General features: G+C 39.4%; 1 protein-coding gene across 2 annotated transcripts; it reads right to left on the reverse strand.

The window, feature by feature from the left end:
- Window positions 1–6,102: 6,102 nt before the first annotated feature.
- On the reverse strand, window positions 6,103–25,294 carry cmah (cytidine monophospho-N-acetylneuraminic acid hydroxylase). Of its 2 annotated transcripts, none has more exons than XM_069713202.1 (15): window positions 25,033–25,294; window positions 20,676–20,886; window positions 20,493–20,584; window positions 15,791–15,900; window positions 15,142–15,332; window positions 14,595–14,675; window positions 14,413–14,479; window positions 14,231–14,312; window positions 14,000–14,137; window positions 12,743–12,878; window positions 11,875–12,018; window positions 9,393–9,567; window positions 7,609–7,725; window positions 6,404–6,519; window positions 6,103–6,285 (listed from the first exon to the last, which is right to left on the reverse strand). In XM_069713202.1, exons 2-15 carry the CDS (start codon window positions 20,879–20,881, stop codon window positions 6,150–6,152), a joined length of 1,791 nt encoding a protein of 596 aa, XP_069569303.1. In that variant the 5' UTR covers window positions 20,882–20,886; window positions 25,033–25,294; the 3' UTR covers window positions 6,103–6,149. The 2 variants fall into 2 exon arrangements, with proteins under 2 accessions (XP_069569303.1, XP_069569302.1); XM_069713201.1 differs by having other exon boundaries at window positions 11,854–12,018.
- Between the last annotated feature and the right edge of the window lie 349 nt (window positions 25,295–25,643).

Raw genomic sequence — 25,643 nt, forward strand, 5'->3', positions numbered from 1 at the left:
GTTTTCGATTATTAAAGGTCCTAAGCTAAAAGTCAATTCAGAATTCAGACTCCAGTGCTGCAGTTTTAAAAAGATGTCTTGAAAAATATAAGCCATTAGCAGGTTGCAAGTTTTTAATAAAAAAAATTAAAAAAAAGCACCTCGCAAACCAATTCGGTGCCATTCTCCTCGCATATCAATTCAACTTTGCCTATAAAATCAGACAAGCTGTGGGATTCAGCTATAGAAGGTGCTGAGCCTTCTGATAGCAGTACAAACAGTATCTGTAGCACCACTGAAACCTCCTCTTCTCCATGAAACCCTCCAATACTGCTCATGTTAAACTGAGATTCAAAGAAATAAACTCGTTTCATCTTAAAGATTTGAAAGCCGTTAGCAAGGTTGTTCCCAAAATACTTTCTGCTGTCCCATATCTCACCACAATTACATTGAGTAGGTCTGCATGGCATGGCACGTGTCAGATAATAGGGCAAATTACAACAAATTGCATTAAACATAATGATACAGGAAATAAATGTCGCAGAAATAAATCGTATGCATCATAAATAACAGACTAATTGGTAAACAAGATGTCCCCACACGGCATTTACATAATGTTCAAAGACTAAATTAAATTATTACCTAGATTATTTATATTGATTGCTTTTGCTTCTTTAGTTTACACAAGAGACTCACAGCAAAGATGAGCATGTTTACGCTAGTCTAACAACATTTAGAATCTAGGAATAACTAAATAAACAGAGGTGGGGCCTTATATAAGGATTTTCCTATTTTTAATAATCCTAAACATTGGATAACTAATAAAAAGCCTAAAATAGTGTGGACTTCAATCATAATCCAAAATAATTTTTTTTTAAAAAGAGACAAATTTAACACGGTAAATATTTAGTAATACAACACAAAAAAAACCCAGACAAACACACAGCTAACAACACAGAGGGGACCAATTACCAAACTCTCCTACAAACTACCCAAAAGAGGAACATAACCTGACATTTCCCACTCCCCAAAAAGATGGTGAACAAACAAGAAACCATGCTTTCTACTGACATCTTCATCCAAAACATTTCACGAAGACAAACGAAGACGGTAGCCACTGTCTGTCAAAGAGGCACACCAATTTAATCCAGGCCAAGGCACCAGAAAAGCCTACATTAAACTCAAATTCATTTACTCTTAACAAATGGCTACTGGACGAGCGGACGAGCCCCCACTTGTCACAAACCGGCTCAACGCTTGTGACAAAAGAGGAGGGGAGACCGGACGGGTTGAAATGCCAATGGAGAGTTTTATTTCAAATGAACAAAGTTAAACTATAGAAGAAACATGAGGTGTGAAGATGAGTAGCATCAGTGGTGAATGTAACACATGGATGGGTGAGAAATGTGTATGCAAGTGTTGAAGGTGAAAGATGAAGTAAACTGCATCAAACCAGAAGATGTGAAGAGACAGAAGGACGATGAAACAAGGCTGGTATTTGTAGCTCTGGTAGAGGCCCATACAGATGCCGCCACATTACCTTAACGACCCTGCTTGACTGCAAACTCAAGCAGGGAGAGGCCACTTGAGCCACAGCAAACAGAAAGGGACAAGCAGTATGTACAAGCATTGTCCTTGTTTTTCAATGTTCACCATGAAATTGTCATCTGAATAAAGGCTTTTTAAATTTTGCAAGAAGAGAGCTTTGGAGTTTTTCTTGCTTTTTAACCAAGTTATTCCAAATTGAACCTGCTTGAAATGTACAGTCACAAGTGATGAGGCAAAATGGCAAAATAATATAGTATAATAGTTTTTATTATTTATTTGCTTGGGTTAGGGATTAGGGATAACGGTTAGGATTACGGCGTCTTCTTTGCAGGAGTGGAATCTGCTGCTTCGTTTCTTGCTTGAATGCATCTTGTTCAGCCTTCAGCCTCTGGATCTCCTGCTGGTGCTCTGATAACGTTTCAGAGTGAGACCTCCTTTCTGTCTCAAGAAGGTGCTGAAAGGTGTCACTCTGTCTTTTGGTTTCTTCTAGCTGTTTTCCCAGTTTCATCTTCTCTGTCCACTCATTGAAACTCTTGGTTTTCTCTTTGCGTAACCGTTGGCTGCGCTGCTCCGTTCTGTACTTCAATCCTTCTCGTTCAGCCTTCAGCCTCTGGATCTCCTGCTGGTGCGCTGATACAGTTTCAGAGTGAGACCTCATTTCTGTGTCAAATTGCTGTTGAGGGGTGTGACTCTTTGTTCTTTCAGCTTCATATAAAACTCTCATGTTTTCAACCTCCTTCCTCATTTCATGAGCAGCTTCACCCGCAGCTTCACCCGTTTCCTCTCATCAGCCAGCTGGCTCTGGGTTTCTTCTAGTTCTCTGCTAAATGTGATCCTCAGTCTCTGCTGCTCCAAATACTTGGCTCTCTCGTTGCGATACAGATCGCGTTGCTCCTTTGCCGAGGTCTTTTCTTTGTGGAGCTCGACGGTCAAGTATTCAATCTGGTCCCAGAGTTCTTTGTTTTCTTTCGTTTCTGACATCAGGTTGTTGGAGAGCTCTGTGAGGCTCTTCTCCTGAGAGACATGGTGTTCCTCGGCCCTTTGCAGCTCAGCCTTCAGCTCCTCCACATGTCTCCTCTCATGAATCAGCTGCTTCTTGGTTTCTTCGAGTTGTTTGCTGAGGTTGATCCTCAATTTCTGCTTGTTGAAACATTTGGCTCTCTCTTTGCCAACCAGATCGCTCTGCTCCTCTGCCCAAGTCTTTGCTTTGTGGAGCTGGACGGTCAAATATTCAATCTGGTTCCTGAGTTCTTTGTTGTGTTGCCCTTCTGACTTCAGGTTGTTGGAGAGCTCTGTGAGGTTCTTCTCCTCGGCCCTTTGCAGCTCAGCCTTCACCTCCTCCACCTGTTGGAGTAGAGCTTCCTTTTCTCTCAGTAGGGACATTGGACATTGACATTGTGAACATTTATAAATTCTTGGGCATTCACCTCAACAATAAACTGGACTGGTCGGACAACACGGCTGTCCTCTTCAAGAAGGGCCAGATTCGACTCCATCTCCTGAGAAGACTGAGGTCCTTCAGAGTGTGCAGGAGTCCGCTGAGCACATTCTACGACACTGTGGTGGCGTCGGCCATCTTTTATGCAGTGGTCTGCTGGGGCTGTACAGGCCCATAGAGGGACAGGAGGACAATGAAGAAGCTGGTCAAAAGGGCCAGCTCTGTCCTGGACTGTCCTCTGGATTGGAGGTGGGTGAGAGGAGGATGTTAGCCAAGCTGACATCAATCATGGACAACACCTCACCCCCTCCATGAGACTGTAGGAGCTTTAAGCAGCTCCTTCAATAGCAGACTGCTGCACTCTCAGTGCAGGAAGGAGCGCTACCACAGATCGTTTGTTCCGACGGCTGTCAGACTGTCCAACTCCACCCTATAATATCATTGCACTGTTCATCTCATTTCATTTCATCGCACTGGACATTTTATACTATCTATGTATTGTTAATTCATTTTATTTTACTTTATTTCTTTGTGTATATAGTCTCTGTGTGTGTATTTATTAATTTTTTTAAATTTTTTTATCAATCTTATTTCTTATATCGTTAAATATTTTCATATTGTGTGCACTTTTTGGGGTTTTCTTGCTTGTGACGACCGAATTTCCCCACTGTGGGATTATTAAAGTCAATCTTTTCTTATTATCTTATCCTATCTTATCCTATCTTATCTTATCTTATCTTATCTTATCTTATCTTATCTTATCTTATCTTATCTTATCTTATCTTATCTTATCTTATCTTATCTTATCTTATCTTATCTTATCTTATCTTATCTTATCTTATCTTATCTTATCTTATCTTATCTTATCTCATCTTATCTTATCTTGTGAGAGTGCAGACAGACAGGACACGTTGCGGTCTCTCTCCTCGATCGAGCTGCTGCCAATAAACATCACTGGGTTGTCACCCAGAATGGTCTCCTCTGCCTTCTTCACCTCATCTCCACGATTTCCATCATATACGTTTTCATAAAGGTAGATCGACACTTGACGCTTTAATAAAAGTTAGCAACGAGGCAGAGAAAGCAATTAGTCTGAAGGAGATTATGGCTATAGTTTATTTTGATATCGAGAAAGCATATGACTCTATGTGGAGAGTCTATTGATTAAAATGTATAAAATGGGTTTGATGAAGTTTTTTTTGTGGAGAACTCATATTAGCATATTGAAACTAAATGTAAAAAGATGCTCAATATTATGAGATCAGTTTCTGGTTATGAATGGGGAGCAGATAAACGGTCACTACTGGATATCTATAGGGCCATTATACGATTGTGTATAGATTATGGGTGTATGGTGTGTGGAGCAGCAGCCAGGAGTACATTAGAAACATTAGACACAATTCAGTCCAGCGCTCTAAGACTTGGGGGCAATTAAATCCATCCCAAACAATGCATTGCTGGTGGAAGTTGACAAATTACCATTAAGCTTAAGACTCTCAAAACTAGCTCTGGCATATTGGGTGAAGCTAAAGGGATCTGGAGAGGAACTTCCTGCATCAAATGTGCTGTGTGATTGTTGGGAATACACCCAATTTAAAGGTAAAGGATTTGGTTGGACTATTAGTACAATAGCCAAAGAATACGGTGTAAACAGGTTGGAGTGTAATGTGGGGAAATTTTCCCCTGGGATATTACCAGTAAACAATGTGGATTTAACACTCATGGAAAAGAAGAAAAAATGGATGGAAAGAAATTTGAATGTTATTGGATATCAGACTCAAAAATATATCAACAATAATTATTATAAATACTGTATATGTCTATTTATACTGATGGAACTAAAGACACAGGGAGTTGACACGTAGGATCAAGGGTACTCATACCAGCATTTTATGTGATCATAAGCAAACAAATTAATGACAGATTGTCTGTTTTTACAGCTGAAATCGTTGCAATAATCTTTGGACTACAATAGGTAGAAGAGGTCAGGCCTGAGAGAGGGGTCATCTGTTCAGATTCTGCTGCAGCTTTAAACAGCTTGAAGTCAAAACAAACAATAAGAGAGGATTTATTGATGGAAATACTGTATCTCTGATAATGTTGAGACTTCAAAGACTTGGAATAAATGTAAATTTTTGCTGGGTTCCTGCTCATGTAGGTGTGAAGGGCAATGAGAAGGCGGATATGACCGCAAAGAGAGCACTACAACTAAAAGATGAGATAGATATTGAATATTCCTTTTGGAAAGGGGGAGGCTAAATCATTGATAAGAGAGGCAGTACGGGATTTATGGCAGAAGAAGTGGGACAACAAAGGAAGACATTTCTATAGGGAAGTATAGAAGAGAGGACGTCATATCTTCAAGGCTAAGATTCGGGCATACAGGACTAAACTCAACTCTGTATTTAATGGCAAAAATCGCCTCAGATAAGTGCATTATTTGTAATGTTGCTGAAGATGTGGAGCATGTTGTTCTAAAGTGTAGTAGACACAATACAGACAGGAACATTTTGAAGGAGAAAATTTGTCAGTTGGGACGGAGATGGAGTTTGGAGGGAATTCTTGCAATGAATGAAGAATGGCGTGAGTGCTGCAGGGCACTATTCTGTTTTCTTAAAGAAACAGGACTAGGCAGGAGGATTTATTTATTTATTTTTCATTATTATTATTATTATTATCATCATTTAAAACAGTTATGAAATCAAATCAGAGAAGAAGAAGAAAAAGAAGAAGATAGCCCACACATACTCAAACAACAATGGCGACATACAGTATCTGCTGTGCAATGTGCTCATCTGCCTTCAGTAGCAACTTAGGGTTCAGTGTCTTGCTTAAGACACAGGGGCACTTTTTTTTTTCTCAAATCACAGGTTAAGTGAACCACAACATTGACTTCAATCAAACCAAAAATGGGTCTGAGTTTATTTGCGCAAAAAATGCTGACTAATCGCTCTGACTTTATTTTTGATGGCTGGAAGTGGTTCCAGAACCTGAAGACCAACAGAGGAACTAGTTTCTTATCTTATGTGTCTTTTTCTGACCCTTCAGCTGCTTTATCACTTCACAGTGTTATTAAAATACAGTAGTGTCATACCCAATTGGAGTTACTTAAAACAATGAAAAATGAGGAAATGAAAAATGAGGAAATTGAGGAAATTGTTCTTCATAAATCCACAATCCTAATTCATAACACTACGCAGTAGTTCCCTATCCAAGAGTTGTCCTGTGGTGTGTCCTCCTGGACGGGGGTCACCCGCTGCAGGAACCGGTCCCAGTCTGGCCTGCAAACTGGTAGCTCTGTCTGGAAGTGGTTCCAGAACCTGAAGACCAACAGAACAGATGAAAGGTCAAACCATGACCAACACACGTTGTGTACCACAATGAATCAGAGCAAAAGTAAAGCCTGAGTGCATTGTGCTGCCAAGATTGTGTGGTTACTTGTGGTGGTAGATGTCCGGGTCTCGGCTGATGCGGTTCTGAAAGCCGATGTACAGGTCATCCCAGAGACGGCCGTGCAGCACCACGTACCTCATCACCCCAATCCTGTTTTTAATCTTGAAGAAGGAGACCAAGAAACTTTAGGGTTTATTACCCTGTCAACGCAAAAAGCTACATATGTGTGTGTGTGTGTGTGTGTGTGTGTGTGTGTGTGTGTGTGTGTGTGTGTGTGTGTGTGTGTGTGTGTGTGTGTGTGGACTGCTATACCACTGAAAGAGACTAATATACCACTGAAAGAGACTGGTATACCGCTGCACCTTAAGTGGCCTACCAACAACCACTTGGTGATCTCGGCATCTCTAATTTGTCTGCAGTGTGCAGGCTTATGGCTAACTGGCTATTTGAAATTTGTTGCCAAAACAATTACTTTAAATTATTGTATGTTTGCTGTGCACTGCAGTTGCAGTTCTGTACATATACTTAGGAGTATAGCACCTACATTTCTTAATACTGAAGGCGCATATTCAATCAGCTCGGAAAGTGTTATCCACAGTAGTACCACGCCATTTTCAAAAAAAGTTGACGCGGAATAAAATGAAAACAAAAACAGAATGCGTTGATTTGAAAATCATGTAAACCTAAAAATTGTTGAAACTGAGATATTGTTTTTTTGAAAATAATCTGCTCATTTTGAATTTGATGGCAGCAACACGTTTCAAAAAAGTTGTGACAGGAGCATGTTTATGTGTTGCATCACCTTGTTTAACAACACTGTAAATGTTTGGGAACTGAGGAGACCAGTTGCTGGGGTTTTGAAAATGAAATGTTGTCCCATTCTTGCTTGATAAACGATTTCAGGTTCTTAACAGTTCAGGTTCTCTTGTTGTATTTTTCATTTCAAGAAGTTTATCATCTGGACTCTTCTACTATAGAGCCATGCTGTTGTAATACATGCAGAAAACAGGTTGGTATTGTCTGGCTGAAATAAGCAAGGCTTTCCCTGAAGGAGACGTTGTCTGGATGGCAGCATATGTTGCTCCGAAACCCGTATTTATCATTCAGCATTGATGGTTTCTTCCCAGATGTGTGAGCTACCCATGCCATGTGCACTAATGCACCCTCATACCATCACGGATGCTTTCTTTTAAACTGTGCACTGATAATAAGCTGGATGGTCCCTCTCCTCTTTAGTCACGAGGACTTACCTCCACATAGGAGTGCTCTCTGTCAGGCCTCGTGGTGGGAAATGACAGATCCAAAAAGTCCACCAGATAGTCATAGCCGCCAGTGAGGGGTTCAAAGTTGTCATCTGTTTCAATGACCTAAATGTCAAGACATTTGCATTTGATCAAATATACATCCACTTACACGAAGCAGCTACAAGAGGGAAGAGAGAATCGTTTAACACCAGAAGGAACAGCTTTTGAGAGAAAGCAACCAGTGGGAATCACTCAAAACTAAAAGAAAGGGAAAGAGGCGATGAGGAAACAGAGCAGAGTACCATCTTTTTAAATCTCAACGTTTCATGAAATGACCTGTAGGCTGCCTGTCCTGGCAGTCGTGGTATCTGTTGAGCTGAATGACGCTGCTGCTTTTTACACATGCAGCCTGTAATAAGACCAGATTTGCATGGTTCATTTACTTTTAAATTCAATCCATTTGTCCCATACTTTAATCACCAATTACCTATATAATGAATTACTGTCAACCTACATTATGTTTAGTATTACTAAATGTTAGCATGCTAAGCTAAGAAGGAGAGAAAGGTAAACATTCTCATGTTAGCATTGCCATTTAGCATGCTTTTATTAGTGTTTAACTCAAAGTACTTGAGTCTTTCAGTGCGGCTACAGACATCAGCCAGCATGGCTGTTAAATCTTGGGATGTTCTCACACCTGAGTGTCTGGACCATGTCCGTCACCAGTTTCATTGTGTCCATCTGTTACGGTTAGTTTCGGTTTCACAATACAATTTTGAGAGCGCACTACCAAACCTTGTATGACAGACCTGCGTCCTGTCATCATCACCTCCTTATACTTGACAATGATTGGCTTGCAGTGCAACAGAGGAAAATGTGTCATTTCACGTCTAAATTTATTTATATTGTTTGAATGTCTGCACCTATATTGTCATCCCAATAAAAATACCATGAATACAGGGACGACTTCTTCATAGTCATTCTTGTGTTGTTCACAGCTTCTCCTCTATTATATTCAAATCTAAAATTGCAAAGGCTAAAAAAATATCAAGACTAAAGATTTGTCATAGCTAAAACGGTCCACAAATTGAGTATGAAACGCTGGACATGTTTCACCCTTAGCGGTCACCTTTGTGGCTACAAGGAAGGAACCACCATCTTAAAGTTTGCAAAACTGCAACACCTGAGAAAGCTGCAACTGTTGAGGAACACTGTACTACACAGTACAAATGCAAGTTATACAAATCCACACAAAAGTGTTTATTTTTCATGAAGTATCACTATACCACTGTTGGATAGAAGCCATCAGTAATATGATATCCCTAAGTAATGTAGCCGGCAGACATGTTGCTGGGTGATGCATTCAAATGTTATGGTTATTTTTTGTTAAGTGCAGAACAGCAGTGTGTGATTTGAGACAGCACGACCCTGTCGAAATTCAAGCACCGCAAATGTACTAACAGTGAACTATATGTAAGAGTATTAAGGGAAGAAATGATTTGAAACACTGCATATCTTTTGGATTCCTATTTTGCAGTTTGACCCTTTTCCATTTTTAGAAAGTAGAAGTGACAGGGAGAGGGTGGGAGTGAGGCACAGTACCACAGACCTAGAGTATACCAAGACGTTTTCACACTGTAACTCTAAAATAGAAAAGAAAGCACAAGAACAAAATGCATGCCACCAAATGTCAGACATTAGGCTGCAGCATTCAGGAAAGTTTATGCCAAGGAAGAGCCAACAGTTTCTGCGGTAGCTGTTGCAGCAGAACAGAGACGGTCTATATTTACCCGCACAACCAGGTTGTAGTTTTGAAAGCCTGCCCAGGTGTAATAAAACTGGATCCAGCTTTGATGTTTAAATATCTCACTGCTGATGGCGCTGTTTAGTTCATCCACGTACAAGTCGAACTCCCAGCTGTCCTTGTAGATTTTTGTATTGGCTGGGGGGTTAGTAATGGCCTCACTATGGTTGATTGTAGAAAAGGAAGTAGAAAAAATAAATATTAAACTTAGAACTTGGAGGTCATCCTTTGCAGTTTAAATGATCATTTCTGTTTATTACAATTTGGTTCTTTCTTTCATAATTTGGCCATTATTCCTATTCCAGATAGTAGCACGATTTCAAGGGTTAAAAAGGAATTGGATGGCTACTACTGTTTCTTGGGCAGCTGCGTGTTTCAGTATTAGTTCACACACAAAAAAGATCTCACTTTGCTCAGCATTGACTGAGAGTTGAGAGTTCCTATTTAGACGGTTGTCTGTCAGTTTGAGGAGTAACGAGGTGACCGTGCAAGTAAGGAAGAAAAATCTAGCGATAACAAAAGGTAGTGGGTTTACCCAAATACAACAAAATAAATTAGGGTTCATTTACGCGGTAAAAGAATTGGTAGGCCGAAGACTACAAGCCTTGTGGCTGAGCAGACAGAAATTTGCATCGTAAAAAAAACCTTTATGACTGTACAGCAAGTCATGAATGCTTCTCAGGATGTAGATGAAAATGTTTCCTTTCAACAGTCAAAAGAAGACTTAATGAAGAAAAAGTTCCATAAAAACCAAAATCAACCTCAATCAAAATTATATTAAGAGGAAAGTGTGGGTACCTGTAAACCTTTGGCTCTGTATGTTAACAGGGCTCCAGAAAGTGCATTTTCATTTTGAAATTTAGGTCTGCATGTACCTTTGAAGAAATATTATAAACGTATGTCATCACCTCCACTGAAAGCAGGATTTGAAATGAAGTGAATCAGAGCTATGGGACATTTTGCTGTCATAGGTACATCTGTAACCACCCCTTGGAGAGCAGCATAATGCCAATGAAATGGGTTTTTTAGCAGATGGGCTCTAAGAAAACAAATTGGGATGGGCTCAAAACCTGCCGGTGACAGCATTCATTTCGACAAGTGAGTTCTAGTCATCACCGAGTGTTGCTGTATCACTATGAAACCGGTGTTTTATATATAAAAGCCATTTGTAAAGCTTTGGGACTCCAGCGAACCACAGTGAGAGCCATTATTCACAAATGGAGAAAACATGGAACAGCGGTGAACCTTCCCAGGAGTGGCCGGCCGACCAAAATTACCCCAAGAGCGCAGCGACGACTCATCCGAGAGGTCACAAAAGACCCCACGACAACATCCAAAGAACTGCAGGCCTCACTTGCCTCAGTTCAGGTCAGTGTTCATGACTCCACCAGAAGAAAGAGACTGGGCAAAAATGGCTGCATGGCAGAGTTCCAAGACCAAAACCACCGCTGAGCAAAAAGAACATTAAGGCTCGTCTCATTTTTGCCAGAAAACATCTTGATGATCCCCAAGACTTTTGAGAAAATACTCTGTAGACTGACGAGACAAAAGTTGAACTTTTTGGAAGGTGTGTGTCCCATTACATCTGGCGTAAAAGTAACACCGCATTTCAGAAGAAGAACCTCATACCAACAGTAAAATATGGTGGTGGTAGTGTGATGGTCTGGGGCTGTTTTGCTGCTTCAGGACCTGGAAGACTTGCTGTGATAAATGGAACCATGAATTCTACCGTCTACCAAAACATCCTGAAGGAGAACGTCCGGCCGTCTGTCCGTGACCTCAAGCTGAAGCCAACTTGCAGCAGGACAATGATCCAAAACAAACCAGCAAGTCCACCTCTGAATGGATGAAGAAAAACCAAATGAAAACTTTGGAGTGGCCTCGTCAAAGTCCTGATCTGAATCCTATTGAGATGCTGTGGCATGACCTTAAAAAGGTGGTTGGTGCTGGAAAACCCTCCAATGTGGCTGAATTACAACAACTCTGTAAAGATGAGTGGGCCAACATTCCTCCACAGCTGGAAAAGACTCATTGCAAGTTATCGCAAACGCTTGATTGCAGTTGTTGTTGCTAAGAGTGGCCCAACCAGTTATTAGGTTTATGGGGCAAACACTTTTTCACACAGGGCCATGTGGGTTTGGATTTTTTGCAAACATGCAAAAAAATAAATCAGGAAGTGGGCAAACACTTTTTCACACCACTGTGCTTTCATTTACCCAAATCTATGTTATAAACACCCAGATGTTCTATGTTCTATTCTGACTGGAAGAAGACCGACACCTTCTCTCTGGACAACAATACTTCTAACACTTTAGCTGTTGTGGTTTTGCTTTTGAAGCCAGTGGAGAAATCCTCAGCTTGTAAGTTTTGTGATTTGTCTAATTTGTAATATCTGAATCAACAGTCTTTTCACTTTGTCATATTTAGACAAGGGATAAAACACACACAGTGCTTGAACTGTTGTCAACCTGTTAGTGGGGTCTCTCAGGGCGAGGCCGAGGTCCAGCACAGCACCGGGCTTGGGTGTCCATGTCAAGATGTTTGGCGCAAGCTCATTGATGAGCGCACTGAGGTCCTCTGCAGTGTTTTTGACATTTGTATCCTTCATGTACCTTTACACACATACACAGAAGAGACAGGGACAAACGGAAACGTTTAGAAGGACTCAAAAAGGATAGGACAGATTTTTACATGTAGTTACTGTTTAAATGTAACAGTTATTCTTAACTATATTGTTGATTAATCTCCAGGTATAAAATATCAGCTCCAAACTGTAAGTGTAAATGACCTATAACCGTGGCTAACCACTGATATACTGTTCATGCTCATCTTCCACACGTACAGCTGCCTCCGCACGCTTGACCTCATTTTGCACAATACAGTACACAGTTGCAACCACACATACCTAACCATAACACAGATATGACTAAGTTTATGGCCTTGAGACACCTTTCACTCAGGCCAGAAGTGCAGATACATCCTGTTTCTGTTGAAATGAAAGTTTATTTTCCTCTGTCTAGTCATGTGGACTATTCACACAGAGGTATAAATTAAATTCTGTTTTCTATTCCTCTTTGTCAGTCAGTTTGAACATTGCACTGATCCATACTTGCAAGTGTGACTTTGTATTGCCTTCGAACCTTTGTTAAACCATCTTAAAGACTTTAAGTCTTTGCTGTTTCTTTAAACCAGAGTAAAGACATTGAATTCTCCACCACACAAACCAGTTCTGAAACTGAGTTAAACACATCAGCTGCATCTGCTGTCAGGGAGCTATAAAGGCTATTCAAACCCTTTTATCCTTTTCTGTAATTTACAAGTCTGTTCAAACTCTACCTGTCTGATGGATGAGCCTCCACAAAGTAGCCAGCGAATGGACAGTAGATCTTCGGCTGCAGGGATTTCACCAGCAGAGCTTTGTAATTCAGCAGCTTCTTCCTTTCATTCTTGATAAACTGAGCCTTCCAGGAATCTTTGAACAGATAAACACCATTTGCTTTATGTCAGCAGTGTTTGCACCATTGACCGTGTAAAACCATTGAGTCATTTGTTAATTTGTTTTTACAACTGGTTCAAGTCTTATCTATCTAACAGAGTTCAAGCAGTTCAGGTTGATGGTTTCAAATTAAGTCCCCACATGGTTTATTAAGGTGTGCCACACTCAATCAATCAATATTTGGCCAACTGTTGTTTACTCTGTACATGAATAAAGGGGCAGCACGATGGTGCTGTGATTAGCATTGTCACCTCACAGTAAAAAGGTTCTGGGTTCAAATCTGGGCCTGGGCCTTTCTGTGTGGAGTTTGCATGTTCTCCCTGTGCCTGCGTGGGTTCTCTCCGGGTACTCCGGCTTCCTCTCACCATCCAAAAACATGCACCTCAGGTTAATTGGTGGTTCTTCAAATTGCCCTTAGGTGTGAATGAGAGCATGAATGGTCTTTGTTTCTGTCTGTCTCTATGTGGCCCTGTGATGGACTGGCAACCTGTCCAGGGTGTACCCTGCCTTCGCCCAATGTGAGGTATAGATAATGGATGGATGGGATGAATAATTCACTTTCCATATCAGCATGGTAATGCCCATTTTACTTTCCGGTCTCCCTGTTTAATTCAAAACTTGTTATAAACTCCAAAAAGAAAGAATGTGTGCATTTTACAACAGCACATGCCATGGATGTTCAATTTAATCCATGTTTTAAAAAGAGATTAAATTAATTAAGTGCAGCATCTGGAATTTTAGCTAGACAGCCAATAAAAAAAGCGTAATGTTCAGCACACATGTAAAACCTAAAAAAAAAAAATCTCAAATTGATTTCTTACATGAAAAGAGAGCCTGTTTTATCTTTTGAAAACATAAAAACAACCATTATACACTCTACTGCACTGTCTACATTGGATTATAGAGATTGTGTGCTCATACTGCAGCAACTAACCTTAAACCACTGCATGCTGCCTACATGGTGTCATTCTATTTATTACTGCAGACAGCTGTTGCACTCACTACTGTGCCTATGTTGTGAGGTTATTATTTATTATTTCATTATTCTGTGCTGTGCGTTCAGATGTGAAAGTTCAGATCAGTGCAGTGAGCCCCACCATTGTATTTCCCCCCGTAGAAGGTCATGGGGAATCCCGATGCCCCCCCAGCAAAGTCGCTCAACATCAAATCCACGTTTTGTGGAAGCCTGCCCCCATTTGGCCTGGTGCAGTCCACGGTGTTGAGGATCATGTGACCTGAAAACAGATTTTAACAATCTAATCACATTTACCTTTTTCTCAAATTTAGTGATTGTATTTACAATATGAAAATGACTGAAAAATGTGCACCTTTATAGTCAACAATGATGCAGGTGTCCATTTCAGGATGTACACCGTCCATGAGGATCATGAATCTCAGGTGATCGTCAATCTGAGTGAGACCATTATTTCAAAAATCATATCATAAATACAAAATTTTACTTGACAATGGAACTGCTCCTTTTGACCAGATGTTTGAAGCAGTGACTTACATTTTGCCAGACACCAAAAGGAATGACGTTGATATTGGTCAGCTTGACTTGACTTTGCTGCAAATACCTGTTGCATGCCAGCAGAGAGAAGGGAATGCAAATAATGGAGTAATGCACACAAAAAATTGGGTTTGAAATGAATTGTTGTGATGGGTTAAATAGAGTTTCATCACTTCACCGACCAAAAGACTGGTCTCGATGTGTCACCAACATATATGGGGACATCTGGCCTCCTCTCTGACAAGACTTTCAGTGTTGGGAAACTACAAAAGATACAGTACAGGTCAAATCCTCAGTTTAAATTATTTTGCAAACTGTCTGCATGTTGACACCCTTTTAAGTTTATTTTAAGTTAAACTCAAACTTTAAATCGCACATTTTAATGGAAATAATTCATTTATCAAACTAGTTGTGTGATAGGCTACAAATAGAGAAGCTGAAGAAGAGATGAGAAAACATTTTGTTTATTGATACCGTGTTGTCTCTGAGTCATTAAGACGCTTCAAATATTGAGTGCAGTATATGAAATGTTTTTTTTTTTATGTGATGTGAGGTCTGTGACAATTATTCATAATAGGGCAAAATATGAAGGTTACTGTACAATTTGGTTAAGGACTTCCAAGCTGAAACCCCTTTTTTTCCTCATCTTCAGTGTCCCTGCCCTCATCCTTTGTAAGGTAGAATACATGGCATGTTTTTCTTTGATTTAACAACAGTGGCAGAGTTTACCTGAGGTGGTCTGAGTGCATATGGCTAATGTAGATGAGATCTGCAGCACACAGTCTGTCCAGGGAGTCTGGCGGAGGCTCGTGGAGAAGCCACCAGCCCCTGGCAAACGCAGGACCCTTCAACCAGGGGTCGAACATGAAGCGCCTCTGTCCGAGCTGCAGCTCCATGCAGGCGTGGGTGATGTAGGCCACCTGGGAGAAAAGTTCAGCTTTACAGGCGTCACATTATTACCGTCATGATTCTGTGTGCAAAAACAGATCTGACAACGCTATTAAACTGTGAACAGAGGCAGCTGTGGTCCCAATGTGGATATATATATATCATCCAGGAACACATGACTTGAATAATAACTATTGACATCGGCTCAAAATAAATATTTCTGCCGATATAAAATGTCTATAAAGTGACACCTACATTATGCCTAAGAAAATGCTTGATGATTGATTAAATTAAATAGGTCAAATTTAACCAGCTTGTGCTACTGTCAGGGTTGTCTTACACACCCAAAACGGTCTCCTCTGCCTTCTTCACCTCATCGCCACGATTTCCATCACAGTCTTTGAAAACGTCCATAAATTAAAAGTGTCAGAAAAAGAATGAGCATTCTTATGACCTGTTCTTGCTCAAATTGTAATAGCAAAATACAAACTTTCACTTCTCCTTCCTGGAGCTCCAGAGGCTCCCGAGGGTCCGCGAGCCAGGGATCAACGGGTTTCAGCTCCAACAACTGAAGCCCCCCATCATCCGAGATCTCGACCTCTGTGTGTGTGACAAAACACTCAGGTTTAGTTGGTTATATCCTTAAGAGATGCAGAGAAATCGGTCACAGCTCCACTTTTGTAGTGCTTTACATACTGAACCAAAACTATTAACATATCATATCTACATTTACTGCAGGATTTCCCTTTTAATCAATATATTTTTATATCTGTTTACTGATTTAGGGCGGCACAGTGGTGCAGTGATTAGCACTGTTTCATTAAAGGAAAAAAAAGGTTCTGGGTTTGGACTTCATCTGTGGCCTTTATGTGTGAAGTTTTAATGAACACAGTCCAAAGATATGCGCGTCAGGTTAAGTGTTTATTCTGAACTGGAATTCAGTCTGACTGCGAGCGTTAATGTCTTTCTGTTGGCCCTGTGACTGACTGGCCCCCGGTCCACGGTGTATACAAAAGTAATATGACCTTGTTCGGGGTAAAGCTCGAATTATATCCGATTTACTCATCTGGTTTGTTTGCTTTATTTCTTTTCTTCTCTTTAATACTGGTGAGTGACAACAGGTGTTCTCTGTGTGATCATTCTGCATCAACATTAGTGTTTGCAGAAATCTTTACTGTCCTGGATCTTTCGAGAGGGTTTTATGAATGAACCTTCGGAGCAAGTGGTGATAAGAACCATGAAGTATAGTTTTGTTTGCTTTGAGGTTTTTTTACAAACTGTTTCTTATTGCCCCATTGAAGAGACTCTGTTTTACACACTTACAGTCTACATAACAAATGTAAATAAGTACACAATACTGTACTGCTGTATAATTTTTCCTTAATACCCTAAAATATTGTTCTCCAGCAGTTGTAACCTCCATATTTAAAGCCTCTCAAAACCAGTTTTTTTTTCTGTAAGCCTCTTATAGACCAATGAATTGTCACCTTCATGAACACAAATGTTACTCCAACTCATCAAGAAGTACCATATTTCTTGTGTCTTCTTCCCATTAGTGGGTGAGCTTCAGTTGGAAAAAGGTGATCTCATGTATTTCCAGTCAGGAAATATCAAATCTGCATAGTTTATTGTCTGCTTGGAAATTAGCTGTGAAAACCGCTGCCTTCTGCTGCTGGGAGAAGACACTGATTAAAATGACATGCCATGACATGACTGAGATTACACACCCACAATCTCTTCAACTGTTTTTAACATGATAATGACAATAACAGCTCAAAAAGAAAACATGAAACTTCATACATAGCCCTGAGGAGTGTAGTACGAAGAAAGTTCAACATACCCAGACTTTCTCTGTCTGAGCTTCTCAACAGGCGGAAACTTTAATCGGTATCACAATGGTGGTTATCAACTTTTTTTGTTAACTCAGGCTTTCTACTTCAGGCAATGAGTGAGTTTAAGTAAAAGGGGAGGTGTTTGTAGCACCTGACCAATCACAAACATGGACAAGTGAACTGACAGCAGAGCCACAAACGAGGAGCAGATTATAATTTTGGAAAAATATAAAGTTGAACATATTCCAACTAAAAGCAGCACAGCTGCAGCAGCTGAATGATGGACGGATGTAGCCTACAAAAAAAATTGCTGACTGTGTGAATGTGTAGCCGCAGTTGAAAAACGTATAATATCACCTTACCATAAAGGGGACTTGAAGATTTAATTAAACCTTTTAATCAAATGAATGTATTATTTGATGCATTCTCATGACGTGAACATTTTAGTCTTATCCTTTCAGCTGCAGCCTCAGAGGTGTCAAACAGACTGCGGCGCAAATAAGAAATAAATATAAAAATATATTTCAAAGCAGTAGGTAGGTTTACTGTCATACTGTATATCTTATAAGTACAAGTGCAATGCCTTTGTGCTTCAGTCAGTCTCTGTTGTAGAATGATATCAGTAAAAAAAACACAACAAAATAAATCTGCACCTCATAAAAACCACCGGAGAAAGCCAGAGAGGTTTGTCAGCCTGTGAACACGCTGACCTCCACAGTGGACTGTCTGTCTCACTCTACAGAGGACTGTCTGTCTCGCTCTAAAGAGGAGTGCTTCACTCCGCAGAGGACTGTCTGTCTCACTCCACAGTGGACTGTCTGTCTCACTCCCCAGAGGACTGTCTGTCTCACTCCACAGAGGACTGTCTCCCTCCGTGCACTGAGCTCCACGGATCTTCTTCAATTGGTGATGACATTTTTCAGAGAATTGATTGGTTGTTTTGTACATTTTCATCCGGTATCTTCAACATAACCTACCATGGTGATCTGGCCAGGTTAGGATTGCAGTATAAGTTACCATGGTGACCTAGCCATCTTAAAAGAGAGCCAGCTTTGTGACATTGACAGCCCTGCCTTTAGTCTCAACATACCTCGCTAACCCACTAATCTCACTTCGTGGTACTCTGGTGTAGCAGATAAGCCTTGTTTTAAAGAGTAACACTCTTGATGTAAAATATTTAAGGTGGTTTGTTTTTTTCTCAACATTACCTTTGGTTGTTGCTTATGAAGTCATTCATATTTAATTCTAAAATGTTATAGAGGTCGAAAGATTTTGGGGGCTTTAAGTCATCATGGCATTTGATTACAAGTACTGCCTTAAGTTTATGATGATACATATGAAAAACAAGTCAAGCTAATAGGCAATGTCCCATTTCCGCTAGGAAGCTGATTACTATTGATTCTGTGTAGCTAAAATGCATCTGTTAATGTAGAAAATGAAAGGAGAACCCAAATAACAGTGAAAGAAGGATAGATGAGAAAGGCAGAGGAGACTGGATATTTCTGATTACATTAGACTATCATGTCAGGCCAGTCTTGTTCAATTTGTGTAAATTGGCCTCGTTTTAGCCTTCATCATGCGAGCTGGATATGCCGATGAGAACTCTCTGGCTCATTTCTGCAGTCATCCCACACGAGTGGTTTATATTGAGTTTGGTCTGTTGTTATAATCTGCCCATCAACAACACACACAGCAAGAGCCACAGTATATAATCTAAACGATTGCTGGCCAATGGTGCAGCCCGAGCCCACTGAGCCCCCGAGAACTAGATGTGTTCATGCTCTACACATAAAGATAACACTGCCATGTCATATCGCTTTTGAATAAATGCATTTCATACTGTAGAAGCATGCCTCTTTACGTTTAGTATGCAGGTTATTTATTTGTATACCCTAAATAAATAATTATTTATTTGTATACCTCGGGGTATACAAATAAATAAGCTAAATAAATAATTATTTATTTGTATACCCTGGGATATACAAATACATAACCTAAATAAATAAGTATTCATTTGTATATCTTGTGATATACAAATAAATAACCTTATATGTTTTATTCATAATTGATTTTTAGAGTTTATTGATTTTATTACTGTTATGCCTTTTGTTGACAAATGCATTGAAACTAATCTATTTGATAGTTACAGTTAAGTGGGAACATGCGTATCAGTCTCTTGTTGGGCAAATACAAAAGTGTGTCTGCTTGTTTGTTCTGCAGGAAGTTTTCTTTTGTGTGTCTCTCGATCACATTGAAATGTACTTTTCATTCTCTGTCGTGCGTATTGTATGTAGGTGAACCAGATGGGTATGCTATGAATCGAGACAAGTGGATTAGAGTATGTTAAGAGTAAAGTCATTTATTTAAAGAAATACACATGTAATTAAAGTCTTCCTGTGCGCTAGTGCAGGCGATATTATAAGACTTCATATTTTACTAAAATTTTAATTTTCTCCTCATTTGTAAATTATGTGGCTGTGCTGTCTGTACTCTTGTCCATGTTTGTGATTGGTCAGATACTACAAACACCTCTTCTTTTTTCGTGAATGCGCTCAGAGCCAAAAGAAGAAAGTCTGAGTTAACAGATGGGTTGATAACCACCGTCGTGGAACAGCTTATCTCTGACTGAGAGTTACTGAGCAGCTCAGACAGAGAAACCCTGGGTATGTTGAACTTTGCTTCATCGTACACCCCTCAGGACAGAGCAGATAGCTGAACTCGGAGTTATTAAGTTGTATTATCCAGGAGCAGCACCTATGCAGCAAGTTGCAGTGTGTGATCCATCGATGTTATACATAACATATCAGTTTCAAGGAACAGCTTGACATTGTGAGAAATACGCATATTTGCTTTCTTGCCAAGAGTTTCTGGCCCAAGTTGTCAGACTATTCATTTATAGGGGTTCTCCACCAGTTTAGTTCTGCAAAGAGGAGTGAGCAAAGAGGAGTGGACCAAAATCCCTCCTGAGATGTTCAAACCTGGTGACCAACTACAAGAAACGTCTGACCTCTGTGCTCGCCAACAACGCTTTCTCCACCGAGTAGGGTCATGTTTTGCCAGGGGATCAACTACTTATTTCCCATAATCAAATGCAAATCAATTTATAACTTTTATATGATGTGATTTTCTGGAAAAAAAAAATGTTTTTGATATTTTGTCTCTCTTTTAAAATAAACCTACCATTACAATTATAGGCCGTTCATTTCTTTGTCAGTGGGCAAACTTACAAAATCGGCAAGGGATCAAATAATGATTTCCTTCACTATAAACTATTCTAGCAACATGTGAATTCGGAGGAGGGCCCATTTAAAACATTGCTGTGGTAAACTAAATATAGATCAGGGTGAAGACGCAACTTACCGAGCTCATCCTGCAAGAAGCTGTCTGGTGGATTCATATATTTCATGTTTGACACGTTTAACTTCCAGTTGTGTTTAGTGCATTTAACAGTCCTGTGGGAACACAGCAGCAAGACAACTCTATTGAAAAGTTTGACAGACAAACAATAATCTATGTTGTCTGTTTCTGCCAGACTGCTCTCACCTGCCATCCAGATCTTCAATGTCTTTAATGAACAACCCCCCCTGGTGTTTGCATTGGTTTCTGCATGCTTTAAGGCCATCGTTGCTCTTGTATATGATGTAACATTTAGCGTCCTCTGGGTTTTTCTTGAAATTGACTCCTTCTTTGAGCGAGCCCACGGCTTCAGCATCCAGTGAAAGCACCACCGTCGCTCTTTGAGAGGTCATTTTACCTGAATATCAAACACCAGATCAAAGAGAAGTTCAGATGAATTAAGCGGCAAAATGATACAATCAAAAAATACATTTGTACTGTAACTGTAAATTAGGTTTGTATTTTTATATATGAATTAAAAGTGACATATTGTTGATGTAAATCTATGAAACCATACATGTATTTTTGTACCTTTATGAAATGAAACAAAACAATTCATGTCGTTTTGACTTGGTTGTGACTTGTCACATGAAGCATGACTGTGAAGAGTAAAATTAATTTTTCTGTTCTTGTGTTGTGCGGTTTACATTTTCGCTCGTCGTCTCCACCAACAGTTCATGTCTTGTATCTATGCTGTCCTTTTCTCTCTCTGCTCTCCTCTCACCCCAACCAGTCGAGGCAGATGGCCGCCCACCTCTGATCCTGGTTCTGTCGGAGGTTTCTTCCTGTTAAAGGGAGTTTTTCCTTCCCTCTGTTGGAGGTTTTTCTCCCTTAAAGAGGAGTTTTTTACCTCCTAGCTTACGTGGGAATTGTTGAATTGTTGGGTTTCTCTGTATAATATTGTAAAGTCTTGCTGTAAGGACTTTAATGTGTTAAGTGCCATGAAATAACCTATGTTGTGATTTGGCGCTATATAAATAAAGTTGAATTGAATTGAATTAAAAGGCTGAATTTTCCTTGTTAGTCATGACGATTGTGGGACGGAGTCAAATGAGCTTTATTGACTGCAAACAAGCTTCATGTCCATCTCTGCAGACTTTTGACACGCTGTATCTTCACATATAATAAATATAACCTTCCCAGCATTCAATTAAAAACTATTGAAATTTTGCAATCAAGTAATACTAACCGACATAATCAATATACTTTTCATGTGACAATGTGGAGCACAATACAGCAATTAGAAAAACTAGACACATCAACGAGTTCAACACATCACCCCAAAAAATATAACAAAAATCTGATCAAAATGATAGTTATACATTTGAAAATATAGCAAATGCTAAATACATTATCGACCTAGTATATACAATGTTTTCAATCACAGTAGCATGGTAGTAGCAAAATAAGTAAATAAGCACAAAACTAATGTTTAAAAATAAATTCAGGTATAAATTATTATTTTTTTCTTTTTTCTTTGCGCTGGCTTTTGGTCAGAACTTTAGGGAACTGGTGTATTCTTGTAAGACTCATTTGCAATTTGAAAACGTCAGTTCTTGAGAACTTAAACCTTAAAAACCTGGTTGTTTGTTAATTTTGCTATTTGCTTGATAAAGATCTGGAAATGTCATGATTTGTTTATTGAATTAATCTGAGCCTGTGTATCTGGCTCACAACTTTCAGAGCGATAAAATCTATTTTTATCGTTGTTGTTGCCATTACTCATTATTTTTAAGTTACCGGTATTACTTCCACCAGTGTACTATTATACATAGTATAACTTACTGTTATTGTTAACAGAAAAGTTTCAATCTGTAACACAAGGAATACAAAATAATTAAAAAGTAAACTAAAAGACTACATCTACTTTTTCTAATGCAATGTACAGTATATACTGTATATAAAACTAATTTAATTTAAATTGGCATTAATAAATTAATCGCTCTTTCTTTCTCTTAACTTGAACAGCACCACTCAGAGATAGCCTGCTCTGTCGGGTATATGCAAATCTGAACACGTGAAGTCTCTCTAACCTTACAGAATTAACCAAACCAACACAACACTATCCATTCAATGCAACTTAACGATGAATGTAATATACTTCACTGCGCTTTTATGATACATACTGTGATGGAAATCGTGGAGCAGAGGTGGAGAGGGCAGAGGAGGCCATTTTAGGTGTCAACGCCATTATGTTTATTGGCAGCAGCTCGGCCGAGGAGAGAAGCCACAACATGTAGATGCCAGGTTGCTCCACCCCTCTATCTGTACTCTCACATGAGCTCAATTATAGTAACACAATGTGTCCTTGGCCTCCCCCACGGAGAGTCAGATATGATCAACATGTAGCAGGAACAGCTACTTCCTGGGGTTGGAGGTGTTCCTTATGTCAGGACTAAACAATAGAATGTCCTTGACGCATACCACCGTTTATCTCTATAAACTTAATGTTTTATCAGTGGGATCAGTGGGCCAACCTCAGTTACATAATAGCACAAAGGTTATTATATAGATTAATTTGGCTGCTACAGTATAGTTACTTCCCTTATGTTACCACTCACCCTCTGCTACTCAGGGGGAACTCCTCAGCTTTTTATCTTTCCTCAATAAAGAAATAGAATGAATGTAGATGTTTAAAACACAGTGAGTACTTGTCTGAGTGACACTGGGCCTATATTATCCAATATTCAGTGTAAACATGATATTACCCCCATATTATATCATGTGGGGTTAGCTACAGTTACAGTTAACCATGTTCATTCACCAGAAAACTAATTTAATTTAGATTGACATTAATAAATTAAATCGGCATGTTTTTGCCTCCTTAAAAGAACTATCATAACTGTATGAATACATGTTCATCTCTTATTAACAAAGATAATAAAGTAAGTTTAATAAATCAAACAGCCTAAAGGTCTGTGATTTATCTATCAACTATAGCTGAGGGAAACTTACTTTTAAGACATTTTTATTTCAGTAGGAAAAGAAAAAACTCAAAACAAAACAACCACCTCTATTTTATATTTGTCACGAGTTGTGTCTGTTATTTGCAATAATTAAGTACATAAGCAACTGTAACATTCAAAATGATAGTAATATGTTTACAGAGTGGCAGTTGAGACATTTCTAAAGAAACCCCAGTAGGGCTTCTACAATTCAGGCCACTTCAGCTGGACTGAGACAACTTTGTCTCCTCAAAATTATTTCCATATTGAAAACAAGAACACAGGAGAATCCATCTGATTCACTATTGTCAGTCTGAGTAGGAAGACTGAGCGCTCTTTCTCACACAATTATCTTTATTATACACTCCTGTGAAATACTTTTTAACAGGCATCGCACATGTAGTCGTGAGTTAGTTGGTTTAGAGCTCTTGAGTCTCATGACTTCAATTTTATAGAGACACCCTGCCTACTAAAATGCCACGATGATAGCTCTCTATCTGGCTCTTCTGGTGCTCATCCTGCAGGGAGTATAGGCAGGAGGCCTAATAATGCCCCCCAAAAATAATAACATTTATAATCACCAAGTTATTGCAGTTCATAGTTTGGATATACATTAAATGATTTTAATATACATTAAAATATGAGATCATAAAGCTCAAAAAGATCAAACGTTCACGAGACTTCTTCTCATGCACGCAAACAGAGTGCCGCACAGTGATGTGCACAGAGCACGCACGGGGCTAAAACCCTCGTGAGCGAGTATTCCATGTGGCGTTGCTTGATCAAAATCAACATCTGTATTCCACGTTTTTGTGTAACACTGGCACAATAAAATCGTCAAAAATTCAGTAATCATTAGTTGTAGATGGCTCGAATTATGTGTGGGAAAACAGAAAAGACAACAGGTTAAACAGGGTTCAAGGGTTTATATATATTCGATGTAACTTAAAACAAAGTATTTGTCTTGCATTACAGTAAAGTTCAAGTGGATCAGACCATTTACACAAATTCTGTACGCTCAATAAAAGTAATAAAATAAATAAATAAAAGTAAGGTAATAAATAGAAGTAATAAATAAAAGTAAGGTGCAGCGTGACTCACTCGTAGCTGCATTCGTTCTGAGTGTAATAAATTAATTTTTATTTATAATAACAATAATAATGATTATTATTATGTCTTTATCATCAATAAGTCAAGGTATTTCGTTTTCTGTGTAGCTACAACAGACTTCTTACACAATTGCTTCAGATTATTGAAGAGCTTCAGAAGCTACTTTTAACCGCTGAAAACGTTAAACCTACTGTGGTCATATTCATTCAAGTATATAATATAGTCCTACTGAGAATTCAACTTAGATAATTACATTTTACAGACTGAGCGCGTGTCTTTGCCCCCACAACTCAGAGCACCGACTATGACAGAGACACATTATGATGGCAACAGCACCTCAATTCCAAAAAGGTTAAATGATTTAATGATGCCCTTCTCCCGCCTGGCTGGAGACTTCCCATTCATGGAGCATTTTAACGGTTGGCTATAGCAGCCTTTACTTCACTCACCTGAAAAAACAGAAGATGCTTTTGCTCAGAAGTTATTCGTCAGAGATGTCCCGTGCGAGGCTGACCTGTCAGCTTCTGACCGCCTGCACGACTATCTTTGTTTTCTAAATCTCTGCTCTGATAAGACGCTGTGTGCGTGTTTGTGTTGCTTTAGCAAAGGACACAAATATCAGTTCGGTCCCTCAACTTGCTGAAAGAAAAAATGGTCGTTTTCGGTGCCGCACTATGTGCTCGCTCATAATCCAGTAACTGTTGAGCTGTCTCTATCCACCGCTCATCATTAAGACCAGAGCGTGCACGCGCTTATTCCGCACGCTCCTCCCCGGTGAAACAAGTAAAACGACCTTTACTCTGTGAGGGAGGTTATAGATGAAGGCATAACTCCGATGAACGTATGTATTCACTTTCACACTGACTCCCATTGTCACACAATTGAGCTTGTATTGTAGAGTAGCCTACCAAATGTTTTTGGTTTTTATCCTTTCAAAACATCTTTGAACAAATAAAAAAAAACCGAAGGTTTTATAATTTTTCTGCTTTAACGTGCATCAAGAGAGGCTGCGCCTCAAGAGGAAGACCCTGCAGGAAGCCTAAAAACAAACAAAAAACAA

This window comes from Brachyistius frenatus, unplaced genomic scaffold (assembly GCF_029030835.1).
Source record: "Brachyistius frenatus isolate BFR_SWC_R1_liver_20210118 unplaced genomic scaffold, ASM2903083v1 Contig_116, whole genome shotgun sequence".
Taxonomy (NCBI): domain Eukaryota; kingdom Metazoa; phylum Chordata; class Actinopteri; family Embiotocidae; genus Brachyistius; species Brachyistius frenatus.

Bases quoted from the DNA above. Each gene is read 5' to 3' on its own strand.
- cmah (XM_069713201.1), bottom strand. From the start codon at position 20,881: ATGACCTCTCAAAGAGCGACGGTGGTGCTTTCACTGGATGCTGAAGCC. The intron at 14,138-14,230 runs GTGCACATTTTT...ATCTGTTTTCAG, and splicing joins CATCATTGTTGACTATAAAG to GTCACATGATCCTCAACACC. The intron at 6,286-6,403 runs GTAACCACACAA...GTTGGTCTTCAG, and splicing joins CCGGACATCTACCACCACAA to GTTCTGGAACCACTTCCAGA.